Genomic DNA, 26675 nt, shown 5'->3' with positions numbered 1-26675 from the left:
ACCGGACTATTGCAATATTAGTCTTTCGAACTGCTCTAAGTGCTAGAGGACTATGCATCTTTTGCACAATTGTCAAAAAAAATAATAATAATAATTGTACCGGCATTAGCATATAACTAACAACCCCTTATTGCTCAGTGACTGTTTTTTGTCAATGTCTTTATGTCTCCAAAGTGTTCTCTGTCTATTGACTGTCTGTTGTCGTACGAGAGCGGCTCCAACGACCGGAGACAAATTCCTTTTGTGTTTTTTGGATATACTTGGCAACATAAAGATGATTCTGATTCTGATATCTTGGTTTAAGCCAGGTACCGTGACTTCCCGACTGTGTTCTTGTTCTCCCTCACAGGAGACTGAACTCGAGCCGCATTTCACATTCACGCCTGCTATATGCAATTTCGATTCTTCAAAGGACCTAACAAGGATGTTTTGGGAATGTGGATGGAAAAGCCCAGGTCTTGGCCGGCCAAGGATCGTGTGAGGTCCATTGTAATATCGCAATGTACCAGAAGGTGGCGTTAACACGCCCAATGTACGCTTACCGAGCGCTAATATGATTAGAAGAAGCAGTCACAAGAGACGAAGAAGAAATCGGCTTTTGTTGACGGATGTTGAGTGCTCTGTTTAACTCTAGCAGTTCATAATCAGATTTATTGATATGTTTACGGACGAAGCCCAAGTGCCAGTGAGTATCCAGTCTTCCTGGAGAAAATCTCAGCAGACGGCGCAGGAGTCGGTACGTTTGAGCGACGACGTAGGATTTGAATATAGAATCTCCTCTGCATCTTCTGCTCGAATTGAAGTCTTTGCTCATCACATTCATAAATCATCTCTTTGGTCTTCCTCTCTGCCTTTTTTACCTGGCAGCACCATTTCCAGCATCCTTCATCAGTACATCAATTCCCTTCTGTGCACGTCCACACCATCTCAATCTGTCCTCTCTGGGTTTGTCCCTAAACTATTTATTGATCATTCCTGACGATGTCCTTTCTCGTCACTTCCTAAGAGAATCTCAGCATCTTTAACTCCGCCACGTCCATCTCTGTGCTCCTGTCTTCTGGTCATTGCATCTGTCTCCAAACCATACAACATGGCTGGTCTCACTTGTCCTATAAACCTTTTTTTTTTTCCAATTTAGCTGGCTTTCTTCTGTCACAGATGATTTTAGATTCGGAGACAGATTATTCCTCCTGGCCAATAAGACTGTTGAAGACCCATATACAACAATAATCTTCGTCTATGGAGTGTAACAGCCCCACAACCGCCACTACCCACTCTCCAACGAGATCCCCACTGGACTATAGTTTCATCTATTATGAAATAATGCTGCTATGTTGACAGTACAATAGAGCACATTCACTAGGTTACCTTATTCTTCTATTTCTTTATATTTTTTTGCACCTAGTTATGCGAATGGTGAGCACATCCCTTTCACAGTTCTGAGGACCCGGGTTCAAATCCGGCCCCGCCTGTGTGGAGTTTGCATGTTCACCCCGTGCCTGTGTGGGTTTTCTCTGGGTACTCCGGTTTCCTCCCACATCACAAAAACATGCACGGTCGGTTAATTGAAAAGTAAACCCTTTAAAATTGTCCGTAGGTATGGATGTGTGCGTGAATGGTTGTTTGTTTATGTGTGCCCTGCGATTGACTGGCAACCAGTTCAGGGTGTACCCCGCCTCCTGCCCGCAGTTAACTGGGATAGGCTCCAGCATACCCGCGACCCTAGTGAGGATAAGCGATGTAGAAAATGGATGGATGTGCACTGGCGGTGTGTTTATTGAATGACAGTAAAGAAAACAGAAACAGAAAAGAAAAAAATAAATTTTATAGAGAGCAGCCGTTCTTTAACATGCAGAAAACAGTGTGAGATAAATTCAAATGACCAATGAAATACATAAACAATGAACATCAATTTACCTTTATTGAACGTAATATTGAAATTTAAGACAATGCAAGTCATGGTTTTACGGTTGTATGACCATGTTATAGTCTCTTACTACCCTCTATTGGTAAAAAGCTTATATTGGAGCCAAGCAGTGAATTATGTAGTTCGCTCAGTAAGCGATTGGCCGTATGCCCTGCAGAAGCTTCACTCAAGCCGCTGTTTACTACTGTCGTTGTCTGTCCAGTAATTCCTGTCCTCGGATGCATGAAACATCACATTGAAGATTCTTGATGGTCTATAAAAGCTGGCAAAGAGAGTATAGGGAAGAGGAAAAGAAATCTGACATTGTCGTGCTTTCCTTTGCCTTTTTCTTTAATTCTATGGTGTTTCTTGTCTACTTTAACACATGCAACTTCCTTTGGCCCCATGGTGGCTCGTTGAACAATTGCACCCAATAATGAAGAATAAAAACCTTCGTAATGCGTTGGATGAACAGTGGCCGAGTCGCAACAAAAACTGGGATAAAATGAATCTTTAATTAGTCTTTAATCACCCTAACCTGCTGCAAATCCTTCCTTGCATGAGCCCTCTGCCTCGCCAATCTGTACAACTATGTTTGTCTTCCTTTGTGTCCAACTAGTTGTACAATTATCAGATCAGAATGCTCTCTGTTTTGTTTGTTTTTTATTCAAATTGGGTACAAAACCTGCCCGGGACAGAGTCATCAGATGTCACAGCAGCCAAACACTTATGAGCAACCAATAAAGCATAAACAAAAGGAAATTACTTAAATGTCTTTGAAAAATCATTTCCTCCATTCTGTCCTTGTTTGGATGTGTGTATATTTGTACATGTCTCAGAGAGGTTGTCAAACCAGAGCCATTCACAGTGCTGAAGCAGGAGTACAGACTCGTTCCAGTGTCATCAGCAGTACACAGACAGAGCTCCAGGATCATGTAACGACCCAATTTCTCCAGGACCCCCAAAATGTGTTGCATTTGTCCGGCTTGAAGGACTTCCTACATCAGGTTGAAGTCCCAGTCATCCGAGAGCTGGTCAGAAATTCCAAGAGTCATGCTTTTGATGGCTTTCAGGTGAACTGGGAAGAACACAATAAGATGGTAAGCAGTAAATTGATTGATCATAAAATATTAGACACAAGATTATTCTCTGTTTATTGCCAGTTCTGCCATTTTTATAGGTTTTGTGTCTTCACCAACTTCAACATCCTAGGGCACTCGAGCGAGATCTTCATGTAACAAGCGTGTCCTGGAGTTGTACTGGTGCAGTAATAGCCTGTGCTTATGGCAGGTATGAAATCATTCAAAAGCTTGACTTCTCCTACCTTTCTGAAAACACAAACCTGGTTGAAAAGCTTTCCTGCAGTGAGCCTCTCTCAAGCATGTGTAATTCATTTGGTGAGGAAGGCAATATGTCTGTGTGATTGGAAGGATGGCAGAAGGTGATTGGAGTAATGACAAGTCATATGTTTGCACATGGAACCTAGACCATGGAGGTCTGAACACCAAACAAGCTGATCTGGTCATTGATGTTCCTACTGCAGTGACATCTCTCTGTTGTCACCCCAAGCACCCCGCTCTCATGGCAGGTATAGAACTCATTATCCTTAGGTGAGTGACATGTGTGAACAAGGTGCGTCTGTGCTGCTGTGCCTGCAGGTGGTCTGCACAGTGGGGAAGTGGTGATCTGGGACACCAGTCAGTCTACAGATCCAGTACTGGCACAAACTGGCATGTCTGCAGACAGCCACAGAGAGCCTGTTTGTCAGGTGAGTGAGTCCACAGGAGATGGCATTTAAGAATTTACCAATAATCTTTCCTTTTTTCCCTTTTGTAGAGAGAGAAAGCTACCAATAATTTTAATAAACCTTCCAATAATTTCTGGACATTTCCATATATACAAGTTTCTTCATATACACTATACGCTACAGTGAAGCCCCAAGGGATAGGTTCCAGACCCATCAACCATCGGTGACAAGCCCCGATATAGAAAGATTATATAAAAACTGTTTTTAATAGTGTTAACCCTCTCTTACGCTGAAGTTATTAAAACACACTTTTTAAAGTATTCCTTTGCACCAGTGCTCCCTCTCACGCTTAAAAGTTCTGTATTTAAACACTAGTGTTCAACCAAACCATGTTATTTTGTCTAACGAAAGTCCACTAGGTTAATGCTAACCAGAGGTGGGTAGAGTAGCCTAATATTGTACTCAAGTAAGAGTACTGTTACTTTTGAATAATATCCATCCATTTTCTGTACCACTTATCCTCACTACGGTCGCAGGCGTGCTGGAGCCTATCCCAGTTATCTTCGGGCAAGAGGCGGGACACTCCCTGAACTGGTCGCCAGCCAATCGCAGAGCACCTTTTGAATAATATGACTCAAGTAAAAGTTAAAAGTAGTCCTCCAAATAATTACGTGCGTGAGAGTAAGAAGATACTAAAGTAACTGGTGAGTAACATCAGTAAAGACTTCGGACGTTCCGCGGCCATGCGCTTCACGGAGACCTGGCTTTGCGATGCTGTACCCGATGGCGCCGTCATGCTTCCCGGCTTCCACATTCATCGAGCGGATCGCGACATGGAATCATCGGGGAAAACAAAGGGCGGCGGGATATGCCTCTATATCAACGACAAATGGTGTACGGACGTCACGGTGCTCAGCGCACACTGCAGCCCGCATTTGGAGTCGCTATTCTTAAACTGTAAACCATTCTACTCGCCATGTGAGTTCGCATCATTCATACTGGCTGGAGTCTACATACCGCCTCAAGCTAACACGAACGCCGCATTGCTAACGCTCGCCGAACAAGTCAACAAAATTGAAAAAAAACACCCGGACTCACCCCTCATTATTCACGGGGACTTTAACAAAGCTAAACTCAACCACGAACTCCCTAAATACAAGCACAACTTCGACTGTCCTACCACGGAAAATAATACTTTAGACCACTGCTACACTACGGTAAAAAACGCTTACCGTGCTATACCTCGTGCAGCCCTGGGCTCGTCTGATCACTGCTTAATTCACTTAATACCGACGTACAGGCAAGAACTTAAATGTGCGAAGCCTACAGTGAAAACAGTCAAAAAGTGGACCAATGAAGCCAAAATGTTACTTCAAAGCTGTTTAGACTGCACAGACTGGAGTGTCTTTGAAAATTCACCTGGCAGCCTGGATGAATATACGGATACTGTCACATCCTATATCAGTTTCTGTGAAGAGGTTTGTGTACCAACAAAATCATTTCGCACATTCAACAACAACAAGCCGTGGTTCACTGCTAAACTTAAGCAGCTTCGCCAAGCTAAGGAGGACGCATATCAGAGCGGGGACAGGGCCCTGTATAATCGAGCTAGAAACCAGCTGACTAAAGAAATTAACATTGCAAAGAGGAACTATGCAGCAAAGTTGGAAAAACAGTTTAGCGCAAACGACTCTAAATCAGTCTGGCATGCATTCCAATCGCTGACTAATTACAAGCGACGATCCCCCCAAGCTGAGAACAATAGCACACTAGCCAACGACTTGAATACCTTCTACTGCAGATTTGAAAAGTTCAGTTTCACACCACACACCCACCCGGCCGCACCCGCGACCACAATCACACCTCTGACTTCTGCGTTAACCATCCATGAACAGGATGTGAGACGCATCTTCAAACAACAGAAGACTAACAAAGTGGCACGCCCGGACCATGTGTCCCCATCCTGCCTCAAAGTCTGTGCGGACCAGCTCGCTCCAGTCTTCACTCAGATCTTCAACAGATCTCTGGAACTGTCCGAAGTTCCATCCTGTTTCAAACGCTCCACCATCATCCCAGTCCCCAAGAAACCTGCAATCTCGGGTCTGAATGACTACAGGCCTGTCGCTTTGACATCTCCATTCATCGAAGCTTCTCCAGCTCAGCGTCTCACTTGCCATCTGCCAGTGGATTTACAGCTTTCTGACGGGCAGGACACAGCAGGTCAGGCTGGGGGAGGCCACCTCATCCACACGCAGCATCAGCACTGGGGCGCCCCAAGGTTGTGTCCTCTCTCCGCTGCTCTTCTCTCTCTACACGAACGACTGCACCTCAGCGAACCCGACTGTCAAACTCCTGAAGTTTGCAGATGACACCACTGTCATCGGCCTCATCAAGGACGGTGACGAGTCTGCATATCGACAGGAAGCGGAGTGGCTGGAGCTGTGGTGTGGCCGACACAACCTGGAGCTGAACACGCTCAAGACTGTAGAGATGATCGTGGACTTCAGGAGGCATCCTTCGCCACAGCTGCCCCTCACGTTGTCCAGCTGCCTTGTGTCAACCGTCGAGACCTTCAAGTTCCTGGGAATTACAATCTCTCAGAACCTGAAGTGGGCGACCAACATCAACTCCGTCCTCAAAAAGGCCCAGCAGAGGATGTACTTCCTGCGGCTTCTGAGAAAGCACGGCCTGCCACCGGAGCTGCTGAGACAGTTCTACACAGCGGTCATCGAATCAGTCCTGTGTTCTTCCATCACAGTCTGGTTTGGTGCTGCTACAAAAAAGGACAAACTCCGACTGCAACGGACAATCAAAACTGCTGAAAGGATTGTCGGTACCCCCCTACCCACCATTGAGGACTTGCACGCTGCCAGAACTAAGACAAGGGCGTGCAAAATCCTCTCTGACCCTCCGCACCCCGGTCACCAGCTCTTCCAGCTCCTTCCCTCAGGTAGGCGCTACCGATCAATGCAAACTAGAACTAGTAGACATTCCAACAGCTTCTTCCCTCTTGCGATCAACTTCTTAAACACCTAACCTATAATTCCATTACAACAAGCTGGCAATTTTTTGACTTGAGTTCATTGTCACATTTCTGTGGGGCCAATTATGTATTACTCGTGCACTCACTGTAGTTGTCTCACCATGCTCCACTATTTGCATATACTGGCCACTCATGCCAGAGTAGCATCTGCTCCATTTGCACACTGATTGAAGAGTATCTGTAACATTTGCACAACCAACATTGTCCCAGATTATCGCACTACTCGTCACTTTAAACCACATACACTCCTTGAAGTCTCGGCGCCCTTTGCACAATGGTCATTGCACCGGACTATTGCAATATTAGTCATTTGAACTGCTCTAAGTACTAGAGGACTCTGCATCTTTTTGCACAATTGTTTTTTGTCAATGTCTTTATGTCTCCAAAGTGTTCTGTAAATTGACTGTCTGTTGTACTAGAGCGGCTCCAACTACCGGAGACAAATTCCTTGTGTGTTTTGGACATACTTGGCAAATAAAGATGATTCTGATTCTGATTTATTTGTTTAAATCATTGAGTATGAATTTCAAATAAATAAAAATAACAAAATATGAATGTGCAAATTTAGATATTGCTGAACAATATTACTTACTGTATTTTCACGACCATAAGACGCACTTAAGTCTTAAATTTTCTCAAAAATGGACGGGGAGCGTTATAATGCGGCGCGCCTTATGTGTGCACCGAGTTCTATCCATCCATTTTCTGACACGCTTATTGTTGCGGGCGTGCTGGAGCCAATCCCAGCTATCATCGGGCAGGAGGCGGGGTACACCCTCAACTGGTTGCCAGCCAATCGCAGGGCACATACAAACAAACAACCATTCACACTCACATCCACACCTACGGGCAATTTAGAGTAGTCAATTAACCTACCATGCATGTTTTTGGGATGATTGAGGAAACCGGAGTGGCTGGAGAAAACCCACGCAGGCAAGGGGAGAACATGCAAACTCCACACAGGCGGGGCCGGGGATTGAACCCCGGTCCTCAGAACTGTGAGGCAGACGCTCTAACCAGTCGTTCACCGTGCCGCCTACATTATAAATGCAAATATCAATTTTACTTTCACTGACCCCATAACATCTTTGTCCTCTTTAATGATTTCTTGATTGAACACGTCTGGAGTTAATCAGGCTTGGGTTTGATCAGTGAAAATGAACCAAAAGTTGTAATCAGCCACAATTAATTTATGATTTAACAAGGGGGGGTGGGAAATACTTTTTCACACAGGGCCAGGTAACTTTTTTTTTTTCTTACTTAATGAAATTACCATTTAAAAACAGCATTTTAAGTTCGCTTGGGTTATATTTGTCTATTTACATTTGTGGGGAAATTCTGCAAAAATGTAAGAATTTGAGAAGGGGCCCAATACTCATTCGCGGCACTGTATCTATTGTACATGGTTGAAACTAGCTCTGCTGCGAAGTGAGATTGAATGTATTCGTTTGGGGTTCATGAGAGTGAGTTTGTTTCTTTATTTCGCGGCGATTGGCTGACTAACTAATGATTAGCTATCGTTAAAGTGGGTGTAAAAGACCCGTCTATCTACAGCACTCTGTACAGAAAAATTGTTCTTTGTGACTCTGCTGCTGAATATACACAAACAGTAAGACTAGTGGGGCTCTCCTGTAAAATATAAATAAAATAAACTTTGTCAGATTATTTTTTTTTTTTGCTGCATAATTTTTGACTCCATGCTTCAATTACATTGTACATGATGGTAATTCCATTATTTTTCTATGATTATTATTATTTTTTTTCTTCATGATTGGAAAGCAATCCTTTTTTGTAAAGCTCTTGTTCTCATTAGGATTGGGGGTAAGCGCAAATCTATCCCAGTTGACTCTATTGTGGTGGTAAAGGAGAACTCATAAGAAAAGATTTGAGAGTCAGTCTGGACCTGCAGCTCTATGTTTTGCTTGTGAATATTACTGCTGGATAGGAGGATGATAAAACGTAGCTGTATGTTTGTGTCTTGTCCTGTCTACATACTGTAGGTGACTTGGGTGGCCCTGCAGAATAAAAGAGACTTTGGTGTTCTAAGTGCATGCTCGGGAGGAAGGATTCTGCTGTGGACAGTGAGCTCGGAGCAAGGAAAACTTGTCCTGAAAGCAGCCTTTGCACTCGTGCAACAGCAGGTTCTTTCGAGCAGGACCAGCTTCAAGGTAAGGCTCGGACACAGGAATACTTTGGAATGTAATGTTTTACCTCCATGTTGTGCAAATCTTCTTTGTCTGTGAAATGACAGAAGTGGAGCTTTGTGGTCTTGTTCATCTACCAGCACTGACATTTTGGATTCTGTACCCCTATTGTTGTATTGCTATGACTGTATATAATATATATATACACACACACTGAATCTACCAAATGAAAGAATAGACTTCCTTCTTTCACCAACAAGTTTTGTTTCTACCCTTTTGTTTAGTCATCAGCAGTAGAATATAGGTAGGTTTTATTTCATTTGTCCGTTTCTCCCAGAAACCGGAGAAAATGTTGGTTTCTTTCAATTTTATTTGAAACCAAAAAAATATGAAGCGTGCAATACATAATTTTTTTCCCCCGTGATGTCCTTAACAACTAATCATTGGGTTTATTTCATGAACCGTTTAAAACGAACATTTAGGAATAGCTTTTGATATCAAAATAATAATGTATGTAGCGATATGGGAGCGTTTGCCGTGTCGTCACCAAATGGTCCCGTGGTGTCTCGGTTGGCAGAAAGCCTTTCGAAGTCAATGGCCGCCCGGGAGTCATAGAGTTATTCACACTTATTTTTTTCTCAGGGCACTCCGGTTTCCTCCCACATCACATAAACAGGCAACATTTTGTTGTATGAATGAATGTATGGACAAAAGTACAGAGACCAGAAATAGATGTTTGAAGTGTCTTTGGTAGATCATTAGCTCATAAGTTAACTCAACCCTAATTTGGAGGAAGACAACTCATTTTGATACTGCAGCACCTCTACATACGCATTAATAGTATGCTTTTCTTTCTGGAATAGACCAGCCTCCTCTTGTGTGGATCAAAAATTTACTTCGGACTTTTGATTTTTTTACACTACACAACATAAAAGATGAATCAAAATTGAGTTTTGTGAATATTTTGAATACTAATATGTGAACCACTCTCTCTCACTCTGTCCTAAGAGAAGTAAAAATGTTAATGGATAATATATGAAAATAAAATAAAATATGAAATCATTTTACATAGGGTTGCGCAATATATCGAAAAAAATATCAGCGTTACGTGCAATATGTGTATATGTGTGCAGCCCTAGTTTTACACATAATTCTATAATACGGTACTATGTTGGATGCAAACTGAGAGAATTCACAGCATCATAAAACAACAGGAAGAAGAAAAAAATGGTTTTATTTAACATCCATAAAGTCTGGCCTCCGTTTTGCCGCAGCATTACAGCCTCCGTGGGATCATTCTCCCTGGCACGTGTGCTTCTGTTTAACTTTTCATAAATGAACAGCTTTAAAGGACTTTCAAGCAGCTTAGAGGTTGAATCATCGGGCTGTCGATTTCATTTGTTTCTTAGGAGTTTGGTTTTGCATGGTAAAATCATGCTGTGCTGATTGTTGTATTATGAGATTATCTGAATCGTTGTAGCTTGTACTGTCAAACCTGATTAAATTGTTTGGTTGTAGGTGCTGGGCGAGCTGGCAAAAAAAAAAAAAAAAAATCATGATTCATTTTTTTCATATCGCCCGATATTATTATCACAATGTTTTTTATTGTTTTTAAACTTTTTAAAATAGCCAGTTTTAAAGCATCCATACTGAAAACTGAAGAAGCTATAGAGAGTAATTCAACATTTTACTGGCACCTTTTGTAAACAATACTCCTCAAAGTCAATCATTAATACATTAACCCTAACATGATATTAGCATAATTACTATCCATCCATCAAATCAATTTTCTGTATCGCTTATGCTCACTCGGGCCGCGGGCATGCTGAAGCCTATCCCAGCTATTGTTGGGCGAGCATACTTACTAAGCAAATAAAATACATGTAGAACAATATAAAAACACTTCACTGAATGTAGAAAAATATAACTTGAAGTCCTGAGTCTTTTTGGAGGTACAGAATACAAATAAAATAAAGATAATGAAGATACCTTGAATTGTAAACATAAGAAATAATAGTAAGATGAAAGTATGCTCATGAAGCAAACTTTCTGCAACAACCATAATGTTCACATCCTGATAGGATGACATACTGACATCATTTTATCTGCTTTTTTTTTTTGGTCTTTAATTGGTCAATAGGAGTTTATTTTAATGCTCAGTTAAATAAACAGATATAGTGGTTGTTTTGTTATATTTTGTTTTTAGGGCCAAGGCACCAGCACTGTGGGTGTCACCTCCTTGGATCTGTCTCCATGGGACCCAGACACATTCTTAGTAGGCTCCGAGGGTGGCCTTCTGCTTAGGTGTTCCCTCTCCTCACAGACACCAGCCGCAGTCTCATCTGAATATCACAGTGTGCCACTGAGAGCCCCGGCCGTCTTCTCCTTTAGGCCTGGCAGCGGCCCCGTCCACTCCATACACTGCTCACCTTTTCACAGGTACAGATTTAAGGCCTTCGCAGTGAGTAAATGAGTCTAAATATAACTGGTGACTCATAAGCGACTGATGTGTTTTCTTTAGGAACCTGTTTTTGAGTGCGGGAACTGATGGCCTGGCTCATCTTCATTCCCTGCTGCAGACCAACCCACTGCGCTCACTTCGAGTGTCGGACACTTATGTTTTTAAGGTGCAGTGGTCTCCGACCAGGCCGCTGCTTTTTGCCGCAGCCACGGAACAAGGTAGTGTCAAAGTGGAGGAAATCTCACTCAGTCAGGAAAAATTGTTTGACGGTAGCATTCGGGAGAAAGAAAACATGCAATGACATTCTATAAGTCCCATCCACCTCAAACATCTTAAATATAATCTATTCCATATTTTAAATTGATGTCAAGAACATTACCACAGTACATTGTCATAGGATAAAAATAATTCTGCACAACGTAATCATTACTCTGTAATTGTAATTGTTAGTAAACTACGGCTTCACTCTTTATTTTAATGTATGTATTGTATCAACCTTGTAATGGCGGTCGCAGTTGCAGGCAAATGTCTCTTTCAAGCAATTTTTGTATTTCTTGTATCCGCTGTTACTGCTGAAACAATGGAAATTCCCCCAATTGTGGGACTAATGCAGGTAATTTAATTTATAAATATTTGTTATATTAATGTGCTTTTAACCTTATAGGCCCATTTTCTCAAGTGATGTAGCGGTGGCACACGAATTCATTTCCGGTACTGGTGACTGTGTAGCATCGAGACACTTATTAATTTGCCTGCTATTTTGCTCTTCAAAGCTGTTTACGCTCCGCAATAACACGGTTCCAACCCGACCTATGTGACAAGTGTACTGTATCACCCAGTCACTTGATAGTTTAGTAATTAGCATTGCGTCGCCATCTTTCCCCTTTTCTCCTCTTTTTTGATAACGATACTTGTCAGAAGTATACTGTAGGTTATTCGCTGCCATTGATGTGATGATTCGTGACTTATGCCGCGTTGACAACGTTCGCCTCGGCATTGTTTTTGGTCACGTTAGCTGTACCTCATAGGTAGCTGGGGCGGCGTCTAATATGGAACAAGCATTTCCCTTAGTAGCCGAACAGTGGAAAGCATCGAGGTTGGGCGACTGAAATTTCGGTCCATCCCTACTTTCCACTGCATGAGCTACACTACCTTGAATGGCTGCAGGATCAAAAGTATTGATATTTTGATTGAGGATTCAATTCTTGACCATAAAGATCAGGTATCAGAGGTATCAATATTTCAGTATCGATCCAGTTATCAATAGTGCAGTGTGGAAAAGTATGTAAACCCACTAGGCCAGGGGTGGGCAATTAATTTTCCAAAGGGGCCATGTGAGAAACTGGAAGTTGTCAAGGGTCACACCAACATCCATCCACTCTCCGTACCGCTTATCCTCACTAGGATCGCGGGTGTGCTGGCGCCTACGTCAGCTGACTTTGGGCGAGAGGTGGCGTACACCTTGAACTGGTTGCCAGCCTATCACAGGGCACATATAAACAAACAACTATTCGCACTTACTGTAGATTCATGCATACGGACAATTTAGAGCCTTCAATTAATTTACCATCCATGTTTTCTGGAAGTTGGACAAAGCTGAGAAAACCCACGCAGGCACGGGGAGATCATGCAAACTCCACACAGGCAAGGCCGGATTTGAATCCGGGTCCTCAGAACTGTGAGGCAGCTATGCTAACTAGTCGTCCATGACGCAGCCTCACACCAACATGCGAACCTCAATTGTGTTCCAAAGAAATGTTATGTATTTATATAAAGCAAAGGTTCTCAAACTTCTACACCAAGTATAATATCAAAAAATACTTGGCTTTTCCAAGTATCACCAACATGAAAATACAGTTGTGTAGCAGGCCCAAGTGTTAGCGTGTTAAGTATTTCATGTTTGGAAGGCACTGTAATATCATGCACAGTTTGAACATTAGCATTGTGCTTGAATATAAGAAAATGATTTTTACTTAACTAATGATTCAATTGAAATGTATTGCACATATATGATGATTAAAATCAAAAATCTAACAATAAATGTGTGGAAACAAACATTTCCAAAAGATTAAGTACAAATCTATTGGACTTAAAATCAAATCATCGGCAACTTTCTGAAATGTGTTCGCTGAGAAATGGATGAAAAGCTTGCTTTGCAAAAGATGTATTCGTTTATGTTGAGCACTCTTCTTTCCACCAGGTGAGGTGAAAATATTCGATCTGAGTCGCAGATCCCTGAGACCAGCAGCCACAATTGACCCGGGAGGCGTTGGCCACGCTGCAACCTGTTTGGCCTTCAACTGTCAAAACACTGGCCTCCTTGCAGTGGGTAAAACAGACGGGACAGTTGGTGTTTGGAAGCTCAGCACTGATTTGACAGAGCAGATCCCCACAGAAAGCCATCTCCTGGAGCAGATAGCCAATCAAGTAGCAGAATGACACGATGGGATGGATGGAGACTGCTGCAATGGACTATTAGGAGTGCCGGTTTCAGTTGCAGCCATGTGTCTTGTGGGTTTGGAGTTTCACAAGGCAAGTCAAAAGCTAGTGGACCAAATACAGCTCAGAAGGTGTTTTACATGAACATAGACTATTCTATACTCGGTCATCTCACCTCGGACCAAACTGAGCTGCTTTTCTCTTATTGAAGACGTAATAGTGATGCCATTGTCGTTCCTGTACATGCATTTGCAAAATGTTGCTGGCAAAATTAGTTCCACTGTAAGATTGGTCATCACAGGCGGATGAAAATTGTCAGTGGTTTTGAGTGAATATGTGCAAAAACTGCAGCAAAATATGGGCTCTGCTCTGGCAAACAAAACAAAAAAAGAGCAAGAGAGACTTGCACTAATCACTGTCCATTTCTTGGGCTACAACCTGTACCGCACTGGCTCCACATGCTCCCCTCTCATTTCATATTGCGTATAATATAAATCAGTCTGAGTCTAAACTGAGACAGACAAGTTAAAAAAAAACAACACTACAGGAGTTACAGCAGTAGGATTTGATTAAAAAAAAAAAGTTAACACATCAAGTCAGTAAGATTCTCAGTCTATATAATGTTAAATTTAAAAGTAAATATACAGTACTTTATTTTAGAGGATAAAATTACAACAAATTGTAATTCACTTAATTTTGACCATAAACGTGATGATAGATCACAGATTGCGTAGTGGTTCATTCAACTAATTGGTGCCAGCAATATGGGTTCAGTTCCCACTCAGTGAGGAAAAGTGGTTATAGAAAATGGATGGATGGGCAAATGATGACACTATTTTGTATGCAGTATGATTGTTTTATTTTTGTCCTCTTTATATTGTTTGCGAGGCTTGTTCGAATCAGGGGAGTTGCTATGATTGAACAGGAAAAACCAATAAATTCTGATGTCACATTCCTTGCAGGTTTTAGGAAATGTACCTGTATAGCGCTGGATGTTTGTAGTTTCATCAGTGGTAGTACCATTGCAAATATTGCCTTCATGTATATCATTAAAAGTGCTCCTAATTTGTGAATTGATTCTCGTTTTTTTTTTTTTTTTCCTATTAAGAGTTTTAGGTGATTTTTTTTTATTTTCCTATTAGTTCCGTGTAAACTATATAGCCTAAAAACACTTTTTTACACTACTGCTGTGCATCTGTAAGAGCACACTGATTCATTAAGTTAAAACTGTCGAAAGATTAAGTTTTGCATTGATGCGTGTTTTGATGCATGTCAGGTTTAACGTCAATCCACGAGCTCATTCATGCATGCTGTACAGATTTCCCGTGACGTAGCGGCCCAGCGGACACGGCTCCCATGCTGGAGGTCGACGCATTGTTTTTTTCATCCGGTACTTATTTAGCGTTTGAATAGAAAAAATTGAGACCCAACTTAAAAAGATTGTGACATCACTGTGCGGTGTTTGGGTGCAACAATACAGGTGGTAGGCATAAAGTCATTTCAGCGTTTACCGGCACCAATTTGGCATCAGGGTGACAAGACTGAACATTTGTCAAGGAAAAGATGGAGAATGTGGCTTTCACGAATCAGCAGGGCTGATCTTTCTCAGGCCGGACACCCAGACCATACATCTCTGTTTGTTCTCCACACTTTGTTGAGGTTCAACACTGAACAATGTTAGAAAATGCATGTTAAATACTGTATATAAAGGACATTTAGAAGATTTAAATTAATCAATTTGCATTTTTAGTACCCGGAGAAAAACCCATGCAAGTACGGGGAGAACATGCAAACTCCACACAGGAAGGCCCGAGCCTGGATTGAAAGCAACGACCTCTGAGCTGTGAGGTGGCTATGCTAATCACTCATCTACCATGCCAACTATTAAGTTGATAGAAATTACTGGCTGCATGCTGACACAACACTGTATACAATTGTTTAATACATCCCATTTCAGATACACACCCAGATATCCTTATGAGCATATAATTGCATTACACTTAGTTGCACGGACACAACAAACGCACAACATATCAACATAGGGTGCGTTGGGAAGTTCACTCTGGGCGCGCACCCCGGAACCTTCGGTAACTCAGAGCGTTGATAGCGTGTGTGCGCCACTAAATACAAGTAAAACTGACACATTCTTCTTTTCCTTTCGGCTTGTCCCGTTAGGGTTCGCCGCAGCGTGTCATCCTTTTCCATGTGAACCTATCTCCTGCATCCTCCTCTCTAACACCAACTGCCCTCATGTCTTTCCTCTCTATATCCATCAACCTTATCGTTGGTCTTCTTCGAGCTCTCTTGCCTGGCAGCTCCATCCTCATCACCCTTCTACCAATATACTCACTCTCTCTCCTTTGGACGTGTCCAAACCACACACTTCGATGTGCTCTCTCTAACTTTGCCTCCAAAATATCTAACCTTGGCTGGCCCTCTGATGAGCTCATTTCTAATCCTATCCAACCTGGTCACTCCTAGAACGAACGTCAACATTTTCATTTCCGCCACCTCCAGCTCTGCTTCCTGTTGTCTCTTCAGTGCCGCTGTCTCTAATCCGTACATCATGGCTGGCCTCACCACTGTTCTATAAACCTTGCCCTTCATCCTAGCAGAGACTCTTCTGTCACATAACACACCCGACACCTTCCTCCACCCGTTCCAACCTGCTTGGATTTGTTTCTTCACATTCTTACCACCGTTGACCCCAAGTACTTAAAGTCCTCCACCGTCTCTCTCTCTCTTCTCCCTGTAGCCTCACTCTTCCCCCTCCACCCCTCCCATTCATGCATATATATTCTCTAACTTCGGCTAATCTTCATTCCTCTCCTTTTCAGTACATGCCTCCACCTTTCTAACTGTTCCTCCACCTGCTCCCTGGTATCACTGCAGATCACAATGTCATTTGCGAACATCATGCTCCACGGGACTCCAGTCTAGCCTCATCTGTCAACCTATCCATAACCACTGCAAATAGGAAGGGGTTTAGGGCTAATCCCTGACGCAGTCCCACCTCCACCTTAAACTCCTCTGTCACACCGACAGCACACCTCACCATTGTTCTGCTGCTCTCATACATGTCCTGTACAATTCTAACATACTTCTGCCACTCCAGACGTCCACATGGAGTACCACAGTTCCTCTCAGGGTACTCTCTCATAGGCTTTCTCTAGAGCTACAAAGACACAATGTAGCTCTTTTTGACCTTCTCTGTACTTCAACACCCTCAAGGCAAATAATGCATCTGTGGTACTCTTTCTAGGCATGAAACCATACTGTTGCTCGCAAATACTCACTTCTGTCCTGAGTCTAGCCTCCACTACTCTTTCCCATAAGGTCATTGTGTGCCTCATCAACTTTATTCATCTATAGTTCCCACAGCTCTGCACATCTGTTCATCTGTTCTTAAAAATGGGCACCAGGACACTTTTCCTCCATCCTCAGGCATCTTCTCACCCGCTAGAATTCTGTTGAACAAGCTGGTCAAAAACTCCACAGCCACCTCTCCTCGATGCTCCCATACTTCCACAGTAATGTCATCAGGAACAACTGCCTTTCCATTTTTCATCCTCTTTAGTGCCTTTCTAACTTCCACCTGACTAATCATTGCTACTTCCTGGTCCACTACACTTGGTTCTTCTACTCTTCTTTCTCTCTGATGTTCCTCATTCATCAACTCCTCAAAGTATTCTTTCCATCTATCCAGCACACTGCTGGCACCAATCAACACATTTCCATCTCTATCCTTAATCACCCTAATCTGATGCATATCCTTCCCATCTCTATCCCTACGTCTGGCCAACCTGTATAGATCTTTTTTTCCTTCTTTAGTGTCCAACCTGGCATACATGTGATCATTTGCCTCGTTTAGTCTTTGCCACCTCTACCTTGGCCCTACGTCGCATCTACATGTATTCCTTTCTCCTCTCCTCATTCCGCTCAGTCTCCCACTTCTTAGCTAACCTCTTTCCTTGTATGATTTCCTGTACTTTGAGGTTCCACCACCAAGTCTCCGTCTCCATTTTCCTGCCAGAAGATACACCAAGCACTCTCCTGCCTCTTTATCTGATCACCTTGGCTGTAGTAGTTCAGTCTTCTGGAAGCTCCTCCTGTTGACCAAGAGCCTGTCTCACCTCTTCCCGAAAAGCCACACAACTCTCTTCCTTTCTCAGCTCCCACCACATGGTTCGCTGCTCTGCTTTTGTCTTCTCAATCTTCCTCCCCACCACCAGTCATCTTACACACCACCATCCTATGCTGTCCAGCCACACTCTCCCCTACCACTACCTTACAATCAGTAAACTTCAGATTACATTGTCTGCACAAGATGTAATCCACCTGCATGCTTCTACCTCCACTCTTGTAGGTCACCCTATGTTGCTGCCTCTTCTGGACGAAAGTGTTCACCAAAGCCATGTCCATCCTTTTTGCAAAGTCTACCACCATCTGTCGTTCGAGGTTCCTTATCTGGATGCCGAACTTACCCATCACTTCTTCATCACCCCCGTTTCCTTCACCAACATGTCCATTACAATCTGCACCAATCACGACTCTCTCTCTGTCTGGGATGCTCAGAACTACTTCGTCTAGCTCCTTCCAGAATTTCTCTTTCACCTCTTGGTCACATCCTACCTGTGGGGCATAGCCACTAATCACATTACACATAACACCCTCAATTTCCAGTTTCAGCCTCATCACTCAATTTGACACTCTTTTCACCTCCAAGACATTCTTAGCTAACTCTTCTTTAAAATCACCACTACTCCATTTCTTTTCCCATCTACACCATAGTAAAATAATTTGAACCCTGCCCCTAAGCATCTAGCCTTACCGCCTGGTCTCCTGGACACACAGTATATCAACCTTTCTCCTAATCATCATGCCGAGTTTTTCCTGTCATAGTCCCCAAATTCAATTCTTGGCTATGTGCTTTCCTCTTCTCTTTCTGCCAAAGAACCCGGTTTTCACCTCTCATTCGTCTTCGACCCACAGTAGCTGAATCTCCACGGCCGCCCTGTTGGTTAACTGTGCAGGTGGCGGACGTTGTTAACCCGGGCCACGACTAATTCGGTATGGAATTCTTTTGGATGAATGCTCATATTTGTTTGGCAAAGTTTTAAGCCGGATGCCCTTCCTGACGCAACCCTCTGCATTTATCCGGGCTTGGGACCGGCCTACAGTTTGCACTGGCTTGTGCCCCCCATAGGGCTGCATTAAGTAAAACTGACACATTCAATATGGCAGATGCACTGACATATCCCTAGCAATAGCCAACATGTTCATTAGTAAAGATAGAAAGTGGAGCAGGCTCTGTCTACGGGTGCCGCGGTCTCTGGGCGCGTCGGACTGAATTTCCGAACAGACCTCAAACACTGAGGCGAAAATAGGATTGGTCCGAGACTGCATGACGTCGTGACGGGAAGCAGTTTTGGCCGTAAAACAAGCAGGCTGAAACTTGGACGGGGCTCTTCTCCATGGGCCTTGTTCTGAACCAAGTGGGGGAGAGCCCAGCGCTGAACCTTTTCCAACCTTATTGTTTGACTTTATATTTTCGAATAAATTGTTAAAACTTTTTATCTGGCCTCATCATTGAAATATTACCTCGACCAGAATAAAAGAACTGGGCAAAAGTTTGTACGGCCGGCAGGTTATACCTGGGCCGCGACTTTTCTTTTTTCCTAACCTCTAACAAAGTTAGATTTTTAAAATGTATATATCTTGCGTTGGATATTGGTGGATTGCTGCCTTGTTATTATATGAAATGTACATACATGTAAGAAATGTACGATTCTTTGATTAACGGAATGGCAGCTGACTCTCACCATGCTAACTGCTATCTTGCCTAACTTAACCTAGCTAAAGTACGTCAAGCTGTCAACTATTCCAGATCATTAAGTAAAAGTCTCCATTTTATTTCCAATTGTATTCACACCATATGCGCCATTTATTGGGGGGGACATGAGAAACATGTCCCTTGCACTTTTTCAGAGGGCTGTTTTTGTCCCCTGCAGTTTTTTACCGTCTACGAGCAATGTTACACGAGAATAAATGGAGACGTGACAAACACTAGGACCACACGGAGAACGGCAGCATTGGGCAAGATGGTGACCGAGACGGACGAAATTTTTCGTGGCTTGGCAATGTCTTACATTTCTATCCCTTACCATCCCTTTTTGACTCTACACAAGATACCATAAATGTACGCCTCCCATGAAGTAACAATCTCAATGTACTTTACACTCCGGTTTTCTAGCTAAAATCAACCACTCTCTTTTTACGGACCGGAAGGTAGCCAACTTTACAGAGCTAAGCTAAAAATAGCTACGCTGCTAACTGTGATTGTGGGGCGTCACTTTACAACTGCATGATGCCAACCGAACAAGGTAAAAAACAAAAAGATAAAAAAAAGATAAAGTAATTCCTAGCGGCAAAGAAGGTATGATTTTTGGAGCACCCTTAAATGCCGAAATGACGCAAGAGAGCTGCTCAGTTACTATTTCAATGGCCGTTACCGCTGCGGATCACAATTATGCAGTCTCTGGGTCTGATACTTGCTCAGCCGAAATGCCGACCATATGCTACATTCTGCTCCTGACACCCCGGTGAAACCAAAAGAGAAAAAAAAAAAAAAAAAAAAAAAAAAAAAAAACAGAAAGCTGAGATGTCCTTAACAGATTTACAGAGTAACATTCTTGCTGCAATTAATGAGCGAGCTGACAACTTGCAGGGCATGTTCACCAGAAATGCAGTGGGTATTGAGGCCCTGAAGAAGTCTATTGATTTTGCCCTTGTAGAGGTTGAGTTATTAAAGACTGCTATGAAAGTGGTCAAAACTACCAATGAAAAACATGACAAACAAATTGCAGATTTGTAGCTCAAGCTTAATGAAGCCGAAAGGTATGGACGAAGATGGAACCTCAGACTACATGGTGTCCTTGAAGGAAATTTAGAAGATATTAAATCCAAGGTTGTCAAGCTCTGCTGCGCTATGGTACCTACCTATCACACAAAAAAATAAAAAATGATATTGATATAGTCCACCGCCTTGGAACATACCAAGAGGCTTCAAAGATGCCCAGGATGACTATTCTTTGCTTTACAAACAGATCTACAAGAGAGGTTCGCCGAAGATTTGACTTCCGATGACAAAGCAATATGAAATAAGCTATGGCCCTGTAATTGAAGCTGCAAGGCAAGATGGAAAGAAGGCACACTTTGCAGGCACTCGTGTCATCACTGAGAGAAAAGAGATCGCTCCTTAATTCGACCCAGATAGTCACATCATCTGCTGGAGCTGCTTCCCACTACTGAAAATCCTCTAAGGTGACAAGCTGATGCCCTTGCAACAACGTATCCTTTGAGATCATTCTGACACAATATAATCTTTGGCAATTGCAGCTTGAATAAAGATAGAGATTCTTTTGCAAATGAAGATTTAAAAGAAAATATACTCTTGTTATTAAGTGACAGAAATTGTATAGTTCGGTACTTCGTTGCTTGTTCTTTGTTACTTCTCGTTTCCAAAATGTTTGAACTGTTTAATGTGGACAAATTAATCAAAGTCCTTGCACTCCACTGAACATTTCCATGCCTTCCAATGAGAGGACAACTAAGGTTTGATAAAGGCACTACTGAGTTCGGGACACTTACAGACTGTGGTTTACAATGATGTGATGGCGGAAAATAACAGTCAATATGAGCCAGTACTTCTCTTACCTTGAATCAGGTCCTGGAATCCATGGGGAGAGCACTGCCAGTCTGCCAAGAATGTTTTTGTTTGTTTTTTCAAAACAAGTTTTGTCACTGTGACTTGAAAGTGCGAAACTTAAAACATTGAATCTGGAAAGCAAAAATAAATGGAGTGCCATGAATAAAAATGTTTATGGGTTCAATGAAAAACGGATAAAAGCCAGACAGTGAACTAGTCAGTCAACATCAAGACATCCAAGCGAAATCACACCATACTTATGACAGAATTGACAAAACCCTTGGTCAGTTAGCACACTGCAAATATCTTTTTTTGTTAAAGGAGGGGGGGGGGGGGGGGTCAAATCTCACATGAACTTTGATGTTGAGCTTGCAGGAAACCTGGTAGCACACATTTGTTCCATTTAAAATCACATGAAGGCACATCCTCAAATAGCAAACACAGACTTGCATTTGCTCACAGAAGAATAAGCCGCCATGCAGTCAGTCAACACCAAGACATCCAAATCAAATCAGACCATACTTATGACAGAATTGACAAAACCCTTGGTCAGTTAGGACACTGCAAATATCTTTTTTGTTAAGGGGGTATAAAATCTCACGTGAACGATGTTGAGCTTGCAGGAAACCTGTTAGCACAGTTCCATTTAAAATCACATGAAGGCACATCCTCAAAATAGCAAACACACAGACTCTTGCATTTCCTCACAGAATAATATTCCACCATGCACTTCCAACTAATACAGCTTGGTCCCACTCAGTTGCAAACCAATGCGGTTACATGCAACACCAAGGTGCAACTAGGAATAGGAGTCAGTTGTATCAGAGCTCCGACATATATACATTCCACCTAATAGGAGTTTAAAAAAAATAAAATAAAAAATAAAAAAGATCGAGAAAATAAACAGGTTTGCTTTGGTTTTCTTAAAGAGTAATAAGTGGGATAACGTGTAATGACACAAAAATGAACCCATCCAGTGGGTCAGTATGTGCACCATGAGGTGAAGGACCTGACTGTTTGTCAGATCCGAATAAAGGACATGAAAGCTAACCGTTCACTCATATAATTGAACAAAACTTTTTCCTCAAATGAAAACAGAAGCAAGGAAGCTTTCAGAGTGTCCAGTCATCTAAAAAATATAGACTCAATCTATTTTGGGATGCCCTGCTGAATGTGAATGGAAGAACAAGTGGTGCATTTCACAAATAACGCATTAATGAAATTCAACAGGGGGTGGGGGAGTGGAAAGAAAGTCCCACACTCAAGTATCAAATTCCTGGAAAGCAGTTTTGAATTTATAAATGTAAAGATGTGACTAAGGATGGGTTGCACACATCTGACCATTGTAAATAAAGAATGAAAAAAGTAAAAAAAAATTCTTTTGTACTGCACATTTCATACCAATTTTCCATGAAATGATACAGTACATTCATAGACAAGGAAAGGAAATCCTCATGCTGGCACCAAGATCCTGAGATGTTACTAATTTTGTTTAGATTTATTAAAAATATACAGAGTCATTTGATCTCGCGCTCCCGCATTGTGACCTTAAGAAATAAATACCCTCTAAATCTACTTTGAAAGTACCTAATCTCAGGTACTGGTGCAAAATAAGAGTCAGTTCGAAGTGACTGAGAGAGGCTCACTGGGAGGAATACATCCAGCACACCAGCAGACCAAAAGCCATTGCGGCACCAGCACCGACATTAAGCAGAATGGGTCTCCAGTACTGCCACTTCTCTTTTTTTCTCTCCGAGTCGGTCAGTCTCTGTTTCATCTGCTGGACCTTCTGTGAGGTGCTGGCAATCCTCTCTTCGCGGTGTCGCTTCTTCACACTGCGAGAGCAAGTCAAGGAATGTGTCGTCAACAAACCAAATGTTTACGTCATGAGTCTAGCCTAAAATTAGAATGGAATAACAAATGCAACAGAGAAGATTAAGAAGCCAGAAGTAGGTATTCTTTGAGTGAGAAAAGTTACCACAAACATGTATAAATCCACAGGGAAACTGCAGCTCCACACAGAAACATAATTACACGACATGGACACAAGTTCAGTAGTGACATATTGTATCCCAATCAATCAACAAAGAATTGAGATCAAACTCTTGACACACTAAATTTTATATTTGAATGGTTTAGACAAGTCGATATTTACAAATTTGTATTAACTTTTGGGAAAGAACCTTTTCTGTCACCAGAAACACTCTGTCTATTTTTTTTTAAAATATACTTAACTTCCCTTACTGGATTAACTAAGTCTTTATGCATCCATCTTTTTTCTTAATTACATTTCAAGTCAATGAGATTCAAAAGCCAGTTTTCTTACTGTCCAGTGCTCTCTGCCTCGCTGTGGTCTTGGTTGTGAGGCTTCTCTACCAGCAACGGCATGTGGTCTTTTAAGGTAGGCTGGGACTCCTGGCAAGGTCTGCTGTTGTTTAAGTGCAGTCTGGGTGGAGGTGGAGGTGGAGGCAGATCTGGCTCCAAATAATCTCTGGTCCTCACTCCCAGTTTGACCTGATACAAGGAAGAAAAAAAATTGTAAAAAATGATACAACAATTAAGCTCATAAGGAGAACTGTGTTCTATCACATGGAAAGGAGTTTATTATTTTGGGACAGTAGCAAAGGTTGTGGCTTGTTCTATGGAAAAGCTATATTAATTATGTATTAAAACTGAGGCTTAAGGAATTTCACTTGTTGGCAGCAAGCAACAGAAGGTGCAATTAAATCTCACTGCACATCAATGATTAAAAAATTTTTGTGGTAAATATTGCAATGACGTATGCTGTTTGCAAACTTGAAACTCGTATATCGGGACCATTGTAAATCCCTTTGTATTTGTATTTAGGAAAAGAGTCACACACCACATCCATCCATTTTCTACACAGCTTATCCTCACTAGGGTCGTGGGTATAATGGAGCCTATCCCAGCTAAGTGCGAGCAGGAGGCGGGGTACACCCTGAACTGGTTGCCAGCCAATCGCAGGGCACATATAAACAAACAACCATTCACGCTCACATTCATATCTATGGGCAATTTAGAGTCTTCAGTTAGTTAATTTGTTTTTGGGATGTGGCACGAAATCTGAGTACCCGGAGAAAACCCACGTAGGCACGGGGAGAACATGCAAACTCCACACAGGCGAGGCCGGATTTAAAGCCGGGTCCTCAGAACTGTGATGCGGATGTGCTAACCAGTCGTACACCGTGCCGCCACACTGCTTTCTTTTGTTAAAAAATAATGTAATGTTTTGTTGTTGAAATAAAATGTATTCTTTAAATAAATCCCTTATATAATTTTCTTCCATTTGAAATTACCGGTAATATGAAAAATAGCAATATTTCATGAATCACTTTAACCTGATACATTTTTTGATTACATTTATTAAAGTGTATTCAAATAATCATCCTTGCTGTCGCCTCCAGTCAAAGAGCTACCTGTGATGAACTGTTGGTCCCAAGGAGTTTGGCTCCCTCGATGACGGCCATGTACGAGAAGCGCAGTTGGTCAGGAGTCTGGATCAGGCCCATGCGGTAATCCCTCATGTCCAGAAGAACCTTCTGTATGTCCACTGAGGCTGGATTATTCCTCCGGTCCATCTGTAAAACACATTTTTCTTATTTGATAAGAAGGAACAGGTAAATCTATGCTTTTGAAAACAGTTGACATATTTGCCTTGTTATTCACTTTGAGTAAAACCTGAATCTTGGATTGCGGTATATTGACTAAGACTAGGAAAAAGGTTACAACCAGTCTTGCCACCCAGTTTAATGATGATGATCTTTACTCTCATCCTTCTGACACTGCAAGTGCATTTAACAACTTCTTCTTTTCCTTTCGGCTTGTCCCGTTAGGGGTCGCCACAGCGCGTCATCCTTTTCCATGAGAGCCTATCTCCTGCATCCTCCTCTCGAACACCAACTGCCATCATGTCTTCCCTCACGACATCCATCAACCTTCTCTTTGGTCTTCCTCTAGCTCTCTTGCCTGGCAGCTCCATCCTCATCATCCTTCTACCAATATACTCACTCTCTCTCCTCTGGACGTGTCCAAACCATTGAAGTCTGCTCTCTCTAACTTTGTCTCCAAAACATCGAACCTTGGCTGTCCCTCTGATGAGCTCATTTCTAATTTTATCCAACCTGGTCACTCCGAGAGCGAACCTCAACATCTTCATTTCCGCCACCTCCAGCTCTGCTTCCTGTTTTCTCTTCAGTGCCACTGTCTCTAATCCATACATCATGGCTGGCCTCACCACTGTTTTATAAACTTTGCCCTTCATCCTAGCAGAGACTCTTCTGTCACATAACACACCTGACACCTTCCTCCACCCGTTCCAACCTGCTTGGACCCGTTTCTTCACTTCCTGACCACACTCACCATTGCTCTGGACGGTTGACCCCAAGTATTTAAAGTCCTCTACCCTTGCCATCTCTTCTCCCTGTAGCCTCATTCTTCCCCCACCACCCCTCTCATTCATGCACATATATTCTGTTTTACTTCAGCTAATCTTCATTCCTCTTCTTTCCAGTGCATGCCTCCATCTTTCTAACTGTCCCTCCAGCTGCTCCCTGCTTTCACTGCAGATCACAATGTCATCTGCAAACATCATGGTCCACGGGGATTCCAGTCTAACCTCATCTGTCAGCCTATCCATCACCACTGCAAAAAGGAAGGGGCTCAGGGCTGATCCCTGATGCAGTCCCACGTCCACCTTAAATTCTTCTGTCACACCGACAGCACACCTCACCGCTGTTCTGCTACCCTCGTACATGTCCTGTATTATTCTAACATACTTCTCTGCCACTCCAGACCTCCGCATGCAGTACCACAGTTCCTCTCTGGGTACTCTGTCATAGGCTTTCTCTAGATCTACAAAGACACAATGTAGCTCCTTCTGACCTTCTCTGTACTTTTCCATCAACATCCTCAAGGCAAATAATGCATCTGTGGTACTCTTTCTAGGCATGAAACCATACTGTTGCTCGCAAATACTCACTTCTGTCCTGAGTCTAGCCTCCACTACTCTTTCCCATAACTTCATTGTGTGGCTCATCAACTTTATTCCTCTATAGTTGCCACAGCTCTGCACATCACCTTTGTTCTTAAAAATGGGCACCAGTACACTTTTCCTCCATTCCTCAGGCATCTTCTCACGCACTAGAATTCTATTGAACAAGCTGGTCAAAAACTCCACAGCCACCTCTCCTAGATGCTTCCATACCTC

General features: G+C 42.5%; 2 protein-coding genes across 3 annotated transcripts in view; one reads left to right on the top strand and one right to left on the bottom strand.

The window, feature by feature from the left end:
- The first annotated feature begins 575 nt into the window (after positions 1-575).
- dync2i2 (dynein 2 intermediate chain 2) lies at positions 576-14813 on the top strand. 2 transcript variants are annotated; one of them, XM_061777089.1, is made up of 9 exons: positions 576-736; positions 2746-3006; positions 3087-3196; positions 3337-3494; positions 3565-3674; positions 8697-8864; positions 11164-11279; positions 11362-11519; positions 13502-14813. In XM_061777089.1, exons 1-9 carry the CDS (start codon positions 659-661, stop codon positions 13738-13740), a joined length of 1398 nt encoding a protein of 465 aa, XP_061633073.1. In that variant the 5' UTR covers positions 576-658; the 3' UTR covers positions 13741-14813. The 2 variants fall into 2 exon arrangements, with proteins under 2 accessions (XP_061633073.1, XP_061633072.1); XM_061777088.1 differs by having other exon boundaries at positions 11047-11279.
- Positions 14814-21602: 6789 nt separating this feature from the next.
- The window catches only part of ptpn2a (protein tyrosine phosphatase non-receptor type 2a), a 29411-nt gene continuing 24338 nt past the window's right edge, over positions 21603-26675 (bottom strand). Inside the window, exons 7-9 of the mRNA XM_061776056.1 lie at positions 24886-25047; positions 23775-23962; positions 21603-23283 (exon numbers count right to left, since the gene is read on the bottom strand). Of these exons, the coding sequence (XP_061632040.1) occupies positions 23091-23283; positions 23775-23962; positions 24886-25047 (543 nt within the window). The 3' untranslated portion in view covers positions 21603-23090. The remainder of the gene's footprint in view (positions 23284-23774; positions 23963-24885; positions 25048-26675) is intronic.

This window comes from Phyllopteryx taeniolatus, chromosome 6 (assembly GCF_024500385.1).
Source record: "Phyllopteryx taeniolatus isolate TA_2022b chromosome 6, UOR_Ptae_1.2, whole genome shotgun sequence".
NCBI lineage: Eukaryota > Metazoa > Chordata > Actinopteri > Syngnathiformes > Syngnathidae > Phyllopteryx > Phyllopteryx taeniolatus.
The sequence above is the reverse complement of the archived record's forward strand: the minus strand, read 5'-3'. Positions and strand labels throughout refer to the sequence as shown.

Bases quoted from the DNA above. Each gene is read 5' to 3' on its own strand.
- dync2i2 (XM_061777088.1), top strand. From the start codon at position 659: ATGTTTACGGACGAAGCCCAAGTGCCAGTGAGTATCCAGTCTTCCTGG. The intron at 3,007-3,086 runs GTAAGCAGTAAA...CCATTTTTATAG, and splicing joins GGGAAGAACACAATAAGATG to GTTTTGTGTCTTCACCAACT. The intron at 3,675-8,696 runs GTGAGTGAGTCC...TACATACTGTAG, and splicing joins ACAGAGAGCCTGTTTGTCAG to GTGACTTGGGTGGCCCTGCA.